General features: G+C 40.0%; 1 protein-coding gene across 1 annotated transcript in view; it reads right to left on the reverse strand.

The window, feature by feature from the left end:
• LOC107698997 (titin-like) overlaps positions 1-16,212 on the reverse strand; it is a 137,585-nt gene that overhangs the window by 62,543 nt on the left and 58,830 nt on the right. The window contains 40 exon segments of the mRNA XM_016500136.1: positions 53-482; positions 813-1,003; positions 1,220-1,528; positions 1,643-1,942; positions 2,089-2,382; positions 2,480-2,764; positions 2,931-3,227; positions 3,460-3,759; positions 3,846-4,148; positions 4,240-4,620; positions 4,749-5,051; positions 5,133-5,432; positions 5,527-5,805; positions 7,105-7,410; positions 7,520-7,716; positions 7,829-7,934; positions 8,094-8,393; positions 8,703-9,002; positions 9,087-9,202; positions 9,292-9,478; positions 9,573-9,869; positions 9,967-10,254; positions 10,335-10,456; positions 10,556-10,733; positions 10,824-10,971; positions 11,058-11,209; positions 11,300-11,584; positions 11,672-11,786; positions 11,898-12,085; positions 12,171-12,473; positions 12,585-12,884; positions 12,960-13,229; positions 13,319-13,585; positions 13,672-13,796; positions 13,880-14,288; positions 14,376-14,654; positions 14,777-15,043; positions 15,342-15,608; positions 15,705-15,873; positions 16,134-16,208. Coding sequence (XP_016355622.1) covers positions 53-482; positions 813-1,003; positions 1,220-1,528; positions 1,643-1,942; positions 2,089-2,382; positions 2,480-2,764; positions 2,931-3,227; positions 3,460-3,759; positions 3,846-4,148; positions 4,240-4,620; positions 4,749-5,051; positions 5,133-5,432; positions 5,527-5,805; positions 7,105-7,410; positions 7,520-7,716; positions 7,829-7,934; positions 8,094-8,393; positions 8,703-9,002; positions 9,087-9,202; positions 9,292-9,478; positions 9,573-9,869; positions 9,967-10,254; positions 10,335-10,456; positions 10,556-10,733; positions 10,824-10,971; positions 11,058-11,209; positions 11,300-11,584; positions 11,672-11,786; positions 11,898-12,085; positions 12,171-12,473; positions 12,585-12,884; positions 12,960-13,229; positions 13,319-13,585; positions 13,672-13,796; positions 13,880-14,288; positions 14,376-14,654; positions 14,777-15,043; positions 15,342-15,608; positions 15,705-15,873; positions 16,134-16,208 — 9,988 coding nt within the window.

The following is a 16,212-nucleotide window of genomic DNA, read 5'->3' on the forward strand; positions in this document are numbered from 1 at the left end:
TTCATTAGAAACTGGAATTCATAAACCTATCAACATAAGAAATATTACTTACTTCTTGGATCAAGCGCAAACACACATTCTGTTGCTTCACTTGGAGGTCCAACGCCAGCTGCATTCTGAGCCATCACACGGAACTGGTACTCGGAACCCTCAATAAGGTGGAGCACATTGTATTCCAGGCCCCTCACTGCTGGTTTTGTTACTGGAGCCCTGTTAACACGACTCCAGTATACAGCTCCTCTCTCTCTCTTTTCAAGCCAGTAGCCTTGAATGGTTGAGCCACCATTGTCTTTTGGAGGATCCCAAGTGACCAACATGGATGAGCGAGAGTGACTAATAATCCTTGGCCTCTGGGGTGGCCCAGGAAGACCAAATGGATCTTTGAGTACAACCTTTTCTGATTCACAACCATCACTGACCCCGTACTTGTTCTCAGCTTTGATCTGGAACTGGTAGGTACCATAGGCCTCCAACTTGTACACCTGCAGAAGGGGATTAAAACTCATTTAGAGCATTTAAGGGTGCTTTCACACTAGCACTTGTGGTGCGCACCCGGGTTCGATTGACGTCAGAGTTCGGTACGTTTGTACAGGGTAAACAGCTGCTGGCTTGATGACGCAAACGAACCATGGTTCGGACCCAAATAATATAATGTGAACACAGTCCAGCGGGGGCAGGGGGAGGGGGGAGCAATCGAACTAGGGTTTGGACCAAGCAATCGAACCAAGTGTGAAAGCACCCTAAAAGCACATATCAGTCTCATTCTAAAAAGAACTGCCTCATAGTAATATGTATTAATAATATATATTAACCCCATAACGTCTGTCTATGACGCAGCATGTCAACTGTTCCCAGTCAGACTTCTTTTTGCTGGCATCCCTCTTCTCAATGATGTAGTTAGTGAGGTCGCTTCCACCATTGTCCTCTGGAGCATCCCAGGTAAGGTAGCAGGACTCAGCTTTGATGTCAGACACCACAATGTTTCTTGGTGGCAATGGGCGATCTAGGGAAACAACAACACCACAGTTAGAACATCCCCTCAATGCATCTTAAACGTAATCTTGTAGCAGTATTGCTGAAAATAAAGAGTTGCGTCTGACATAATTTAATTACAAGAAAAAACACTGTTTAACTTGTAACACCCAATACTACTTCCCATTTGGTGAAAATTCTAAAAGCTTAAGTAAAATCAAATACTGAATATGATTTAAAGTCTTACCCAAGATATCCACTCGGATTGTGCGTTGACCTACTCCACGGGTATTTGTGGCAGTTAACTTGTAAATGCCTGTGTCTTTTCTTACAGTTTCAGGAATACCAATTTTGGTATTGATAGTTTGCCCGTTAATCTCCTCTGATTCCAGTGTCATTGTCTCAGTAGGTTGGTCGATAACTACTCCATTCTTTGTCCACTCAAATGCAGGCAAGGGTAGGCCAACAATTTCAGCAGGAATTTCAATAGCTGCTCCCTTCTTGACAATAATAGCATCACTCTTAAAGAATTTCAACCACTTAACAGTTGGTATCACTAAAATAGAGGAAAAATATAAATGGAAATAGTAAGGCATCAATTTAATTAAAAACTAAAACTAAATTTGTTAAAAAGTTGTCAGTGATTTACGTTATATGGAGTGATACATACGTTCATCATCCTGAATATTGACACTGATTGGTTTGGATGGTTCTCCATCGCCAACCTCATTGACAGCTTTGACTCTGAAGTCATACATCGTATTCTCAGACAGATTTTCCAGAGTGATGGTGAGGTCTTTGCAGAGTTGGCGATTGGCAACATCATATTCATTGCTGTCTTGTCTCATCTTTTCAACATAGTAGCCTCTGATTGGAGAACCACCATCGCTACGAGGAGGTTCCCAAGTCAAAGTAATAGTGCTCTTGGTCCTTTCCTTATAGTGCAATTTCTCTGGGGCAGATGGAACTCCTAAAATTTCAATAAAGTCAACATTGTTTATTGCTTTTGTATGAAAACAAGTAATGCAAATTATAAACTGAACATAATTCAAATGTATTTTCATATATGAGATAAAATTAATTGTTCTCATGAATGTATTATTCAGTTTTATTTACCTTTAGGATCCACTGCTAAAACAGGTCCAAGTTCAACAGGAGCACCAGGCCCATACTTGTTCCTTGCGACTACACGGAACATATATTCTTCTCCATCAAGAAGACCAACAATGTCACATTTGCAAGCAGCAACTTCTAAGGGTTGTCTGTAAATGTGCATTTTCGCATCTTTTCTTTCAACAACATAGCCCATGATGTCACTTCCACCATTATCCAGAGGATCTGACCAGGTGAATGAAATAATTTTCTTGGTCACATGAACTGTCTTAAGATCAACCACTGGTCCGGGGACATCTTTTGTACAAAAAAGAACAAGGAAACATCCCAATGAGGGGTTACATTTCAGGTTTTAATAGCAAAAAAAATCGTTAAAGAAAATAATTTGACTTACCCATCACATCCACCTTAACGGAGGCAGACTTTGTTCCGCTGAGGTTGGTACCTGTGATCTGGTATATGCCATGGTCAGTTCTCAAAGCATTTTTGATGGTTAAACTGCTGTTTTTTCCTTCTGTCTCAATAACTGTGTGTTCCTTGTCTGGCTCTGCATCATCTTTTGTCCACTTAACTTCTGGTACAGGGCGTCCAGTAACAACAGCAGGGAGACGCAATGTTTCTCCAGCTCTAATGATGACTCCATTCCTTACAGAGACATCAAACTCAACCCCTGGGGCCTCTGTAAATTCAAGTACAGATTTAAAATTTGATCATAATTTATCTAATAGGTGCAAAGCAATGCTGAGACATATCTAAATCGGGGCTCATTGTTTAAAGAGTGTTAGGTCCTCTGTTGCACTCACTGTTTGTAGAAAGGAGAAAGTGCCACAAGTTTTTTAACATACCTTCTGGCTCTTTGGCCTGAACAGGTTCAGTCATGCCTGGTGCTCCATGACCTGCTTCATTTACAGCGTATACACGAAGGTAATAGTCAGCTCCCTCAGTCAGTCCAGTCACTGTGTATTTGCGGTCTTTGCATCTAAACTCAGTACAACGGACCCAGTCCTTCTCTCCAACCAGACAGCGCTCAACATGATATCCAAGAATTTCTCCACCACCATTGTACAATGGAGGTACCCAACTGATATCGATAGTTGTATTTGTGACATCAACAATTTTTGGTACAGGAGGGCCAGGAGGCACTGCAAAAATATTGTTACATTTAATCAAATTATAAAATCGTTTGGATCTAGTTAGTATGAATCTAGTTTGGTCACACTTTAGTTTGGGGACTCACTATTAACTAATTATTAACTACAACCTTTGCTTCAATAAACTAAAGTGTTACCATAAGTTTTATACTGATTAAAAAAAAACATTTAAACCAATTTAAATGCATATTTTTAATGTTTAGTTTTCAATTTTCACACTTACAGATTGCATCCATTGCAGTCTGAGGGTCAGTTGGTGGACTGAATTCTCCCGGGCCAGCAAGATTTTCAGCACAGACCCTGAAGACGTAAACAAGGCCTTCCATAAGACCCTCAGCCTTAACTGACAGTGAATTAAGAAGATTGTTGTTCACTCTGGTCCAATATTTGCTGTTGACTTCACATCTCTCAACCCAATAGCCCAAGATAGGGCTACCATTGTCCTTTGGCTCATGCCAGCTGAGAGCAACTGTGCTGTAAGTGACTTCTCCAATTCTTGGCATGTTGGGAGCATCAGGTGGTTCTGAAAAACAATATTTTCAAATAATTTCAAATAAACCATAATATAAGACAACTACCGTTCAAAGTATATCTAAAATATAATTTTACCAAATTGATTCTTCGCAATAAGTGGTTCAGAGTAGCATGGATGTCCACAGCCAAACTTGTTTTCAGCTGTGACTCTGAAGATGTACTCCTTTCCTTCAATAAGCTTGGTTACAGGGTAATTGTATCCCTTGTGGGTCGAGGTCACAGTTACCCAACCAATCTCATCAGTAGTGTTGTCTTTCTTTTCCAGTATGTAGTTGATGATCTCACTGCCACCATCATCAAGAGGTGCATCCCACATGCAAACAACAGAGGTGTTCCTGATCTCATCAAATCCAAAGTTAGCAGGGGGGCCAGGCTTATCTGTAAGTTACAACAAGCAGAAATGTTAATACATTTTTTCATTAAATAAATGATTGGGAAGATACTCATTGTAGTTCCAAAAGTAACTCACCAAGAACATTAACTTCACACGATGCTGTTGCAACACCATGGGGATTCTCAACTCTAATAGTGAACATTCCATGGTCTGTTCTGATGGCATCACGCACCATCAGAGCAGTTTCACCCCTTTTGATCTGGTCGAATGACAAGCGATCTAAAAGTGGTGGATGGAATTCTTCTTCAGGTTCAGGCTGAACAGACTTCTTTTTCTTCTTTTTCACAATTTCTGATTTCTTCTTAGCTGACGGCTGCCTCACATTCTCATCATTTCTGAGCCATGTAACAGTTGGGTAGGGAGATCCAGATATGTAAGCATCCAATCTAATCTCTTCGCCCTTTTTGATACTGAGGCCAGATGCAATACGGACATGGAGTGATACCTTTGGTGGTTCTAAATTAGAAAAAAAGTAGAATAAAAAAACAAAAACAGTAATATGTAATGTTTTACTTGACACAGAAGAGTTCAAAAAGTTTGCATATTTAAAATGAAACTGTAATAGCTTTTGTTTTTTAACATACCAACAGGATCAGCAGCCTTAATCAATGGTGTACTGCGAGATGGGTCACTTGCTCCTGCAATGTTCTCTGCACGGACACGGAACTGGTATTCCTTTCCTTCCGTCAAGCCAGTGACAGTGTAGGAGAAACCAGGTACCAGATTTGGAACGCATCTTTCAAATCTGTCACCATCTTTTTCAATTTTCTCAAGAATGTACCCTGTGATTGGGCATCCACCATCATATGGTGGTGTCATCCAAGTAACAGTGATCGAATTTGAGATGGGATTGTGTCCTTCAACCTCAATTGGTGGGTCTGGGCGTTCTGTAATTAACGAATTAATAATAATAATAGAAAATAAAAATATATCTAAAATAAAATAATTAAGAAATGAATTATACTCACGTTTTTGTTCTTCTGTTATGACAGGATTACGGAGTTCAAGAAACTCGCCACTACCAATCTTGTTAACAGCCTTCACTCTAAAATAATATTCACCATTGAGCATAAGATCTTTGACCACAAAACTTAAAACATTGTCTCCAGACATCACAGGCAAAAATGTCTTCTTCTGAGCTTCCCTGCGCTCTAGAACATAGTGCAAGATTGGGCTACCACCATCACTTTCTGGAGGCTCCCAAGAGATCTTGCAAGAGTTCTTGGTGACCTCACTGGAAGAGATGTCCTTACATTGTCCAGGCAGGCCTTTTAATGGAAAATATGAGGCATTGAGGTATTTTTGAGCAGTAGGCTTTATAAGTGTGACAAATGGAATCAATATAACTATACAGTTTCTTACCGATCACTTTTACGTTGATCGTGCCAGTTATTGAACCCAGACTGTTCTCAAGAGTAACAGTGCACACGCCAGCATCTTCGTGTTTACACTTGAGAAGCTCCAGGTGAACACGATTGAGTTCACATGTCAATGTCAGTCTGTCTTCAGTCTTTAATTCAGTGTCACCCTTTTTCCAGACCATTGATGGTTTTGGTATTGCTCTGTATGGGATTTTTACGTCCATCTTCTCACCCTCAACAATTACAATGTCTTGGGTCTGGAGATCCATGGTTGGTGCACCTTTAAATATTAAAAGATGTACTAAATATCAGTACTAGAGCAATATGTATGTATGTATGTATGTATATATATATATATATATATATATATATATAATATGGTGAGGAAGAAAGATCTTTCTGAAGATGAAAAGTATGAAACAATGCAATGTCTTGCAAAAGGCATCAAAACAAACAATATTTTGCGAAAAGCAAATAGAAATTATTGAACTGTCAAAAGATTTGTGAGTGACTTAGAGCACAGAAGATCTTGGTCGGATAAAGATTTATTAAGGAAAGTTTCTGTCAAACAAATTAACTGTATTGTAATGGCAGCTGTAAAAAAAGCCACTGCTGAGCAGCAAAAAAAAAAAGGGGTTTGAAGCTACTGGAGTCTCAAGATCCTCTCCATGCAGACTGGCAGTTGTGTGTAAAGCTGGGTTTCAGTCACTGCTAACCAAACCTCACAAAGAGAAACCTGCACAAACCTGCACTATTTAAAAACAAGTCTTCATGTTTCTACAGCCACTGTGCAGGTTTCTCTTTGTGAGGTTTGGTTAGAAGTGACTGAAACGCAGATTTACACACAACTGTCAGTCTGCATGGAGAGGATCTTGAGACTCCAGTAGCTTTAAACACCTGTTTGCTGCTCAGCAGTGGCTTTTTTTACCACTGCCATTACAATACAGTTCATTTGTTTGAAAAAAGCTTTCCTTAATAAATCTTTATCTGACCAAGATCTTCTGTGCTCTAAGTCACTCACAAATCATTTGACAGTTCAATAATCTCTATTTGCTTTTCACAAAATATTATTTGTTTCCATATTTCATGAGAACTGTGACTTGCTTAATAATGTGGAACAACCTCTTTAAGTAGGGTTTCCATGTACCTAAGAAGACCTGGCAAACTATTGAACAAACCTGTCTGAGATTGATACCAGTTAAATCTTTATCTGACCAAGATCTTCTGTGCTCTAAGTCACTCACAAATCATTTGACAGTTCAATAATCTCTATTTGCTTTTCACAAAATATTATTTGTTTCCATATTTCATGAGAACTGTGACTTGCTTAATAATGTGGAACAACCTGGGTTTCCATTTACCTAAGAAGACCTGGCAAAATATTGAACAAACCTGTCTGAGATTGATACCAGTTATCTAAAAAGATGTGAAAAACAAAGCAAACAAAAATCTGACTCTTTATTGTACCGAAATCCTATTGATGTCACTTGCATGATAATTTGGAACACAGTGTATATACACACACACACACAGACACTTATATACATTAATTCACAATGAATAACTGAATTGTACTTACAGTCAGGGTCTTTGGCAAAGACACCCTCTGAAATTTCAGAGGGATCACTGACTCCAATAGCATTGATAGCACGAACTCTAAGAACATATTTTTTCTCAGGAATGATGCCTTCCTCAGCCTTAAACCTGAGCTCTTTGACAGGACGAGCATTAATCCTCATCCACTTCTCAGTTCCAGCTTCTGACAGCTCAACATGGTAGCCTGTGACTGGACTTCCACCATTCTTTTCTGGAGCTTTCCATGTAATGTTGATGTGCTCTCTGCTGGCATCAACAATCTTGACTTCAAGCGGAGGAGAAGGTGGACCTAAAAATCCACATGAATCAATCCATATTATGGTGTGTACATAATCTACTATCACTAGTGTTAGTGTTGTAAATTGCATGCTATGCAATTATGTATTAAGTTAACATACTTATGGGATCCTCAATGGTCATGATAACAGTAGGTTCACTTGGGTCACCAACTCCAGCTTCATTCTCAGCACGGACCTGGAACTGTACCTCAGAGCCTTCATCAACATCAGTCACCTTGTACTTGCATTCAGGGCCAGATGTCTTTCCAGACTTTACCCAGCGTGTGCCTACCTTCTCTTTCTTCTCAATAACATACCTATGAAAAGAATGATTCATAAGACTTTTTTTTGCCTTGAACACCACAAGCGTACACATCATTTTATTTGAAGTTTACACAACAAGTGTTTTATACTTAAAAATGTTCATACTTGGTTATGGGTCTTCCACCATCACTACTGGGTGGCTCCCATTTCAGGTCAACATGTCTCTTGGACACCTCAACAACAGTCAAAGCGTAGGGTGGTCCAGGGGTTGCTAGAAAGGACAAAAATGACTCATTTTAATTAAAACTCTCTCTTTTTCTCTCTCTCTCTCTCTCTCTCTCTCTCTCTCTCTCTCACACACACACACACACACACACACACACACATAAATATATAAAATAGCTACCGATAAAGATGTTGTTCAACTTACTGAAAGTGTCCTTGGCCAAAACAGAGTCCTCTAGTTCACAGAACTCGCTTACACCAACTGCATTTTCAGCAGCAACACGGAACACATAAAGAGAGCCTTCATTCAGTGGAGTGACAGTATACTTGGTATCTTTCACTGTGGTATCCACAGCCTGCCAGGCTCTACGTCTGACGTCTCTCTTCTCAACAACATAGTTGGTAATTGGAGAGCCACCATCACTATCTGGTTCAGTCCATTTCAGGTCACAGTTGATTTTAGTAATGTTAACCACCTCAAGCCAGCGTGGGGCATTTGGAGGATCTGTTGGAATGTGAATAACAAAAATAATATTATTGTTTACAGATCATTGCAGGTTGAATATAAAAATCAGAGAATGTATTAAAAATTGGGGTTTGATATTATGATAATATTCTGGTTAAACCATTATAAAAAAAAATTACACGCTTCAACTCGTATACATATAATTAAATGTCTTGCTTTTTGACATCTACAGTAGATACTGATATCTAGATACATTCATGATGATATGATCTTGATATATATAATAGTTGCCTGTAATGACCATAATTATTAAACAAATCACTTATCGAATCTTCTGTAAACACTCACAGAGTCTCTCTTTGCAGACAACAGGGTCACTTGGGTCACTGGGTTCACTCTCTCCAGCAACATTGACGGCTTTGACTCGGAAAGAATACTCCTGCATCTCCATCAGACCCTTCAATAAATGCTCTGTTGTTGGCACATCCTCAGCTACACGAACCCATTCCTCAGCTCCACTCTTTTGAAGCTCAATTATGTAGGACTCAATCTTAGCCCCACCATCATGCTCAGGTCTGGTCCACTGCAGGTCTGCTGAAGTCTTGGCAATGTCTTTGATGAATGGTTTCCCAGGAGCCCAAGGAGGATCTAAAATAACAACAACTGAGATTCATGACTTCAAATTTTAATGATTTAATTGCCTTAACATTGAAAAATAAAACCGTAACATACCAATTGGGTCTTTAATCAAAACTGGGTCAGTCTCAGCACTTGGCTTTCCTGGTCCTGCAAGATTCTCAGCCAAAACACGGAACTTGTACTTCTTCTTTGTTGGCAAACCTTTCACCCTGAAAAGGTGACATTAATTTGAGACTTTCTAGAGTTTTGCACTTCCGTCACCATTTAAATTCAGACACAATGAAAAGGATTATCCTACCTGTACGATGTGTCCTTAACTGGCAGCTTGTTACACCTGATCCATTTCTCAGTCTCCGGATCAAACCTCTCAACCCAGTAACCAGTGATGGGGCTTCCACCGTCTTCATCAGGCTCATACCAAGTCAGAGTTACAGCATCCTTTGTGATATCAGAAGGCTGAACCCTGGTTGGTGCCCCAGGAGTATCTGAGTGACAGAGAAAGATAATTAATTTTGTAAATAAATAAATAAATACATACATACATACATACATGTATTATATAGTGAGCTGTATGCTTACCAAATGAATACTTTGCAACAATAGGCACATGCTCTGCAGGTGTCCCAATGCCATAATGGTTCTCAGCAGATACTCTAAAGACATACTCCTTCATGGGAATGAGTTTGGAGGCTTTGAAAGCAGTTTGTTTGATTGTAGCAGACAGTTTCTGCCACTCTTCTTTATCTGTGGGTCTCATCTCCACAATGTAATTGGTTACTGGTGAGCCACCATCATCTCTGGGGGCATTCCAGGCCAGACAGCAGGATTCATTGGTGATTTCAGAGATATCAAAAGCAGCTGGAGGGCCAGGTTTGTCTGTTTTTCAACATAATGACAAGACATTAACATTATATTTATAATCACTTCTGATTTCTTTAATTTGATTATGCTGAAATGACAGAAAGCACCATACCAAGAATGTTGACATCAACAGTTGCAGTGGCACGGCCACTAGTGTTGACTGCCTCAATGATATAGGTGGCTGTGTCAGATCTGGTTGTGTTTGTAATGGAAAGTGTGGAATGGCCAGGTTTTGTGTCGATGGTAATCCTATCATCTGGTTTCAGGACATGGTCAGCCTTTGTCCATTTTACTCTTGGCTCTGGCTTGCCAAGCACATCAGCAGGCAGGTCAATCTTAGTGCCAGCCCTAGCCGTTAAGCCTGCTAGAAGCTTTACATCCAGCTGGATTTCTGGTGGCTCTGTAATATAATAAAATGTTAATATATAGTGAATTCTAACTATTATTTAACTATTATACTGGTGGACCTAGATCACTAACCTTTAGGATCTACAGCCAGTATCTCATCTGTAGCCTTGCATGGTCGGCTGGCTCCAAGTCTGTTCACTGCTCTTACACGGTAGGCATACCACTGACCTTCAGTAAGACCAGTCACCTGGAACCTGGGATACGTATAATGATAACGATTAAAGATATATCTGAATAATTATTAAACACACTCTGTTCCATTACAGGGATGCTCATGAAGAATCACCACTCACTTAAGTTCAGGTATGAGATCTCCACAGGCTTCCCATTTGTCAGTGCCACGCTGGCATTTATCAACAATGTAGCCCTTGACAGTAGCACCACCATCATATCTGGGAGGTTCCCAGAGCAGGAAGATGCTCTTTGCTGATTTGTCTCTCCATTTCAGGTTCTCAGGAGGGTCAGGCACAGCTGTATTTCAAAGAAGTTTCATTCACTGTCAAACTGTTCTTTAATTCATACCCCTCAAACTAAAAGAGTTTAACACTTTTTAAGACATACTGGCTGGGGAGGACACATTCACGGGTTCATCAATGTATGCTGGCTCTCCTGGTCCACATTTGTTGCAAGCAATAACACTGAACAGGTACTCCTTGCCCTCAATGACATCTGTGACAGTGTACTCGAAGTCCTGTACGCCTGACATCACCTGAGGAGTAGATGTTTTGAACCTAAATGTTTCTATATGTACAATGTACATATACTGTAAACAAGTAACTGTTAAAAAACGCTCACCTTAACCCAGGTCTTGCGGGAAACCTCTCTTTTCTCTACATTGTACCCACTTACGGGGCTGCCTCCATCATAATCTGGTGCTTCCCACATTAGATGCACATGATGTCTGGTCACCTCTGCAACTTTGAAGTCTTTGGGTGCACTTGGACATGCTGAAAGATGCAAAAATGGGATTGTACATTAATTACTGTGTAAAAACAACAACATCGTAGGAGAATATAGTAGAAAGAAAATTTGCATACCAATAACATTGACTTCGATCTCTCCAGAGACAGATGTCACATCATTCTCCAATTGTAATGTGTACGTTCCTTTGTCTGGACGCACACTTGGAGCAACAATCAGTTCGGTGTATGTAGGCTTTGTAACCATGGAAACATGGTCACCTGCAGTGAGCACTTTGTCACCAAATGTCCACTTGGGTTTGGGCACAGGATATCCCGTAATGGGAACTCGGATGACAAGAGCATTGGGAACAATGACTTCCAGACCATTCTTGAACCCACTGAGGTCCATGGTGGGACCCACTAAAGGTGGAAAAGGAAATTTACACATTTAAACTTATGTGCGTATATATTTTTACCTGTCTTTAAGGGAAATTTAAAATGGCTTACCATGAGGATCGTCAGCCAAAAGTGGCCCAATTGCATCAGCTGGATCAGAAATGCCAGCAGCATTTTCTGCACATACTCTGTAGTGATACTTCTGACCAAACTTAAGTCCAGAAACCTTAATGTAGGATGTAGGATACATAAATAAACACATAAAACAAAATAATCTTTTCATATGACGATAAATGTTGTTAAATCCAAAACACAAGACTTAAACAACATGACATACCCTGTAGTAAAGGTCAGGGCAAAGCCTAGCGTTACATCTCAGCCACTTGTCAGAACCATCCTCACACTTCTCAATGATGTAGCCTGTAATCATACTACCTCCATTGCTGATGGGTGTTTCCCATGACAGCTGAACTGAGTCTTTGGTCTGATTTGTGTAGTTGAAGTTCAGAGGTGGACTTGGCCTCTCTGTAATAGGAGACAAAATTGAATGTTTCACACTGACTTTTGCAACAACTCAAGACATAGCGAGCAAAATATAAACCCTACTAACCAATGGGATCCATGATCTTCACTGGATCTGTGGCAGCGCTTGGCTGGCCAATTCCAGCTTTGTTCTCAGCTCTGACCCTAAAGATGTACTCCTTGTTTTCAACAACATCATTGAGTGTGGCTGTGCGATCCTCAGCTTTGACCACCATAACAGGCTCCCATTTCACAGAGGTTCTGTCGCGTAGTTCAATGATATAAGATGTGATCTCAGATCCCCCATCAAAAAGTGGTGGTTCCCAGGAAACTGTGGCACCAAACCTATTGACAACTCCAACCATAACCTTCTGAGGTGCATCAGGCACATCTGTTAGAAGCAGAAGAATAATTTAAAAATATTTTTAAGACAATATAAAATTAGTTGTTACATTCTTAACTCGTACCAGAAAATAAAGCAATAAACTGAAGCATAGCTCACCAAATTTGTTTTTGGCTTGAACAGCCTCATCAGTAGTAACAGTTTCTCCATTTCCAACTCTATTGCGAGCACATACACGGAAGAAATACATGTTGTCTCTCTGCAATCCACCAACACAGTACTCTGGAATGTCGGCACGGTCTGTGGCCATTGTCCAGGACTTGCGTTTGACGTCTCGTCTCTCAACCACATAAGCCAAGATCTTGCTTCCACCATCACTTTCAGGTTCTTCCCAAGCAAGGCTTACCTCACCATCAGCAGTGTCAACAACATGCAGGTTCTTCACAGGTCCCGGAACATCTACAACACCACTTTTATTAGACATCCAGAACAGTTAAATTGTCTGTAAATCATCTAGTTTGATTTCCTACTTACCAATGACATCGAGATTAATGAAGGCCTCTCCTGTTCCATGTTTGTTCTTGATGACAATCTTGTAACGACCCTGGTCTGACTTCTTAGGGTCCTTCAGCCTGTACTCTGTCCTTTCATTGGATGTGTCAATGTTTTGCCCAGGTAGGCTGATGTCATGGTAAAACCATTCTGCCTCAGCACGAGGATAAGCATCATAGGGTACCGTCATGACAAAAGGCTTTCCAGCATCTGTTACAAGGTTCTGATCTGTAGTCTTGATCTTTGGAATAGCTGTAAAGAAAGGTATAAGACATTAACAAAAGTATCCCTTAGTATCAAAACCAAAGCAGCAGTAATAGTATGGAAACACTGTATCATACCTGCAAGCTCAAGCTTGGCTCTGGCATCCTTCTCCTTGGCAACAATTCTGTATTCTCCCTGATCACGGGGCCTGATCTCACAGACCTGCAATCTATGAACTTTGCCCTCACTGATCATCTGGTATTTGTCACCCTGGACAATGATCATGTTGTTCCTCATCCATTTGATCTCAACTCTGTCCTTATTTAGTTCAGCCTCAAACACAATATCTGATCTTGGAGGCTCAAATACATCTGTGGGTGGCCTGACAATTTCCACTGGAATCTCTGTTGAAGGAAGAGAAGAAAGACGACATTAGCAAATCAAATTATCAGGCTATAAAAATAACAGGAACAGGCTGGGGAAAAAATACCTTCAACAAAGAGACATGCCCTTGTCCTTTTGTCTTCCACTCCACAGGCATATTCACATTCATCATCTGGTCTGCACTCTTTGATTACAAGCTTGCATTCTTTTCCATCTTTTTCCATATGATGTCTGAAAAAAAAAGAGATCATGACCATTAGCAAAAAATTTTTTACATTATTACAGAGTACTTTGTTTCATGGTTCAAAACTCACCTTGGTCCTTCTCTGATTTCACGTCCGTTCCTGTACCATTTAACATGGGCTTTTTCTTTAGATAATTTGCAAGTGAACTCGGCATCCTCAAATTCAGTGATGGTTTGGTCTCGGAGCTGAGCGGTGAAGTCAGTGGGTGCCTCACTGATGATCAGTTCTGCTGTGGACTTATCCGTGCCAGCAACTACACTGTATTCACCCTCATCTGCAAGGCTGCAGTCCTTAATGGTCAGAGCGTGCTTGTCCTTGTCCACACGATACAGAATGCGTTTGCTGAAAGTGATCTCTTGACCGGCCTTCATCCACTGGACTGTCACATTAGGTCTGTTCACTTTGCAAGCGAAAGTAATGGTCTTCTTTTCCTCTATTTCACAGTCCTCTAGTGGCTCAATGATCTTGAGGGCTTCCTCTGAGATGCAAAAAATGTCTATCAGCATTGTACACATGAAAAAAAAATACACATGGTATAAAAGACAGACATATAATAACAACGCACCTAGTACATTGACGTTAGCAGAGCACTTGTCCTGCTCTCCGCGTTGGTTAGTCAGTGTAATGGTATAGCTGGCTTTATCTGACTTCTCTGCAGCTTTTATTCTCAGAGAGAACACAGTGTCTCTCTGAACCATGACAAACTTGCTGCTCTCAAACATTGTCTCATTGTTCTTCAGCCATTTGGCTTTAGCTCCCTCTGAGTTCACCTCGCAGTTAAGAACAATCTCTTGTCCTTCCTTTACTTGGGTATCCTTGATGGAAGTGATTATCCTCAGTTTTTCTAATGAGACAAATAATGGGTCCCGTTTTTACTCCAGTTTAATACGACAATTCAAAATGAAACATTTGCAGACCTTTACAGAAACATTAAAGAAAAATGTACTAAAAAAAAGAAAAACTTACCAATCACCAACAAGTCTGCTGAAGCCTTTACAGAGCCAATGTGGGCAGTGAATGCACCCTCATCTTTTAGTTTGCAGTTTTTGACAATGAGTGCCCTCCTCTTGCCATCAACAACAATTTCATACTTATCATCAGTTGTAATTTCTTTGTCTCCTTTGAACCATTTGACTTCATAATTTTCCTTAGACACTGAGCAAACAAACTCAGCCTTTTCACCCTCAACAGCCTCTTGGTTTTGGGGCCTGGCAATAAACTCAGCTGCCAATTCTAAAGCAATAAAGAAAGTCAATTTTAGGTACATCAATGTCTTTTGACCAATAAACTTAGATTTTTCAAGTCATTTGAGATTACTGGATATGGACTTTTGAAAACAATGTTAAAGAAATTGCACTCACAAAGAACAAACTACATATTTATTAGCTAGAAAAAAATATATTTTTCCAGGCCTGGAAATCACAATTTTAAAATTCTTTGCTTTTCTAGGTTTTACATGACCATGGGAACCCCGAGCTAGTAGCACTTTAATATAACAGCGAGTTTGAAAGAATCTAAGCTTAAAACTTACCACTGATCTTTAGAGTTCCTTTTGTTTCTGAAGCAGGCAGTTTGCACTGGTACTCGCCAGCATCATCCATACGCAGGTCCTGTATAATGAGAATTCTCTTTCTCCCATCTGCAACATGTTCATATCTACCACCCTCTGGGATCTCCTGGTCACCCTTGTACCATGTAACCTCTGCACTGGGTTTGGAGATCTCACAAATCATCTTAATACTGTCGGTTTCTGTGCCCTCAACATTGGACAGGTTCTTTGTGAATCTAGCTTCCTCCTCTGCAAGGCAAAAGGAATTATCATTAATGTCTTTATTTTTAGTTTGATTTTAGAACAATGAACATTTTTTAGAACAATGGCTGAAACAAGACTTACCGATAACTGTCAGCATTCCAGAGGATTTGGATGTCCTTGCATCACATTCATATTCTGCTTCATCATCAAATACTGCCTTGCTGATGATGAGAATACGCTGTAATCCCTTGGCAATAATCTCATACTTTTTGCCTTTTCTGATCTCAGCTCCATCTTTGAACCAGCGAACCTGTGCAACAAACAGTTATGAATCAATCCACTCTTTTTTCGTCAGATTTTGTGTGCATACTGTTTTTAAGTAAAAGAAAGACATTTTAAATACTACGAAATTCTAAAAATCATGCAAATATTTTAGCTCAGTTTTCACTCAAATTGCCATGCTAATAATATAATTTGTAATTAAAACAATTGCATTAAATGTAAAATGTAAATCATTCACAGCTTTGCTAGTAGTCTCAGACCTCTGGACTCTGTTACTGTAAAAAATACCTTGGCACTTTCACGGGACACTTCACATTCAAACTTAGCAGATTCCTTCTCCTTAACCTCAACATCATTGAGAGACTTT

Source organism: Sinocyclocheilus anshuiensis, unplaced genomic scaffold, assembly GCF_001515605.1.
Source record: "Sinocyclocheilus anshuiensis isolate Anshui unplaced genomic scaffold, SAMN03320099.WGS_v1.1 scaffold18, whole genome shotgun sequence".
In the NCBI taxonomy this organism is placed as follows: domain Eukaryota; kingdom Metazoa; phylum Chordata; class Actinopteri; order Cypriniformes; family Cyprinidae; genus Sinocyclocheilus; species Sinocyclocheilus anshuiensis.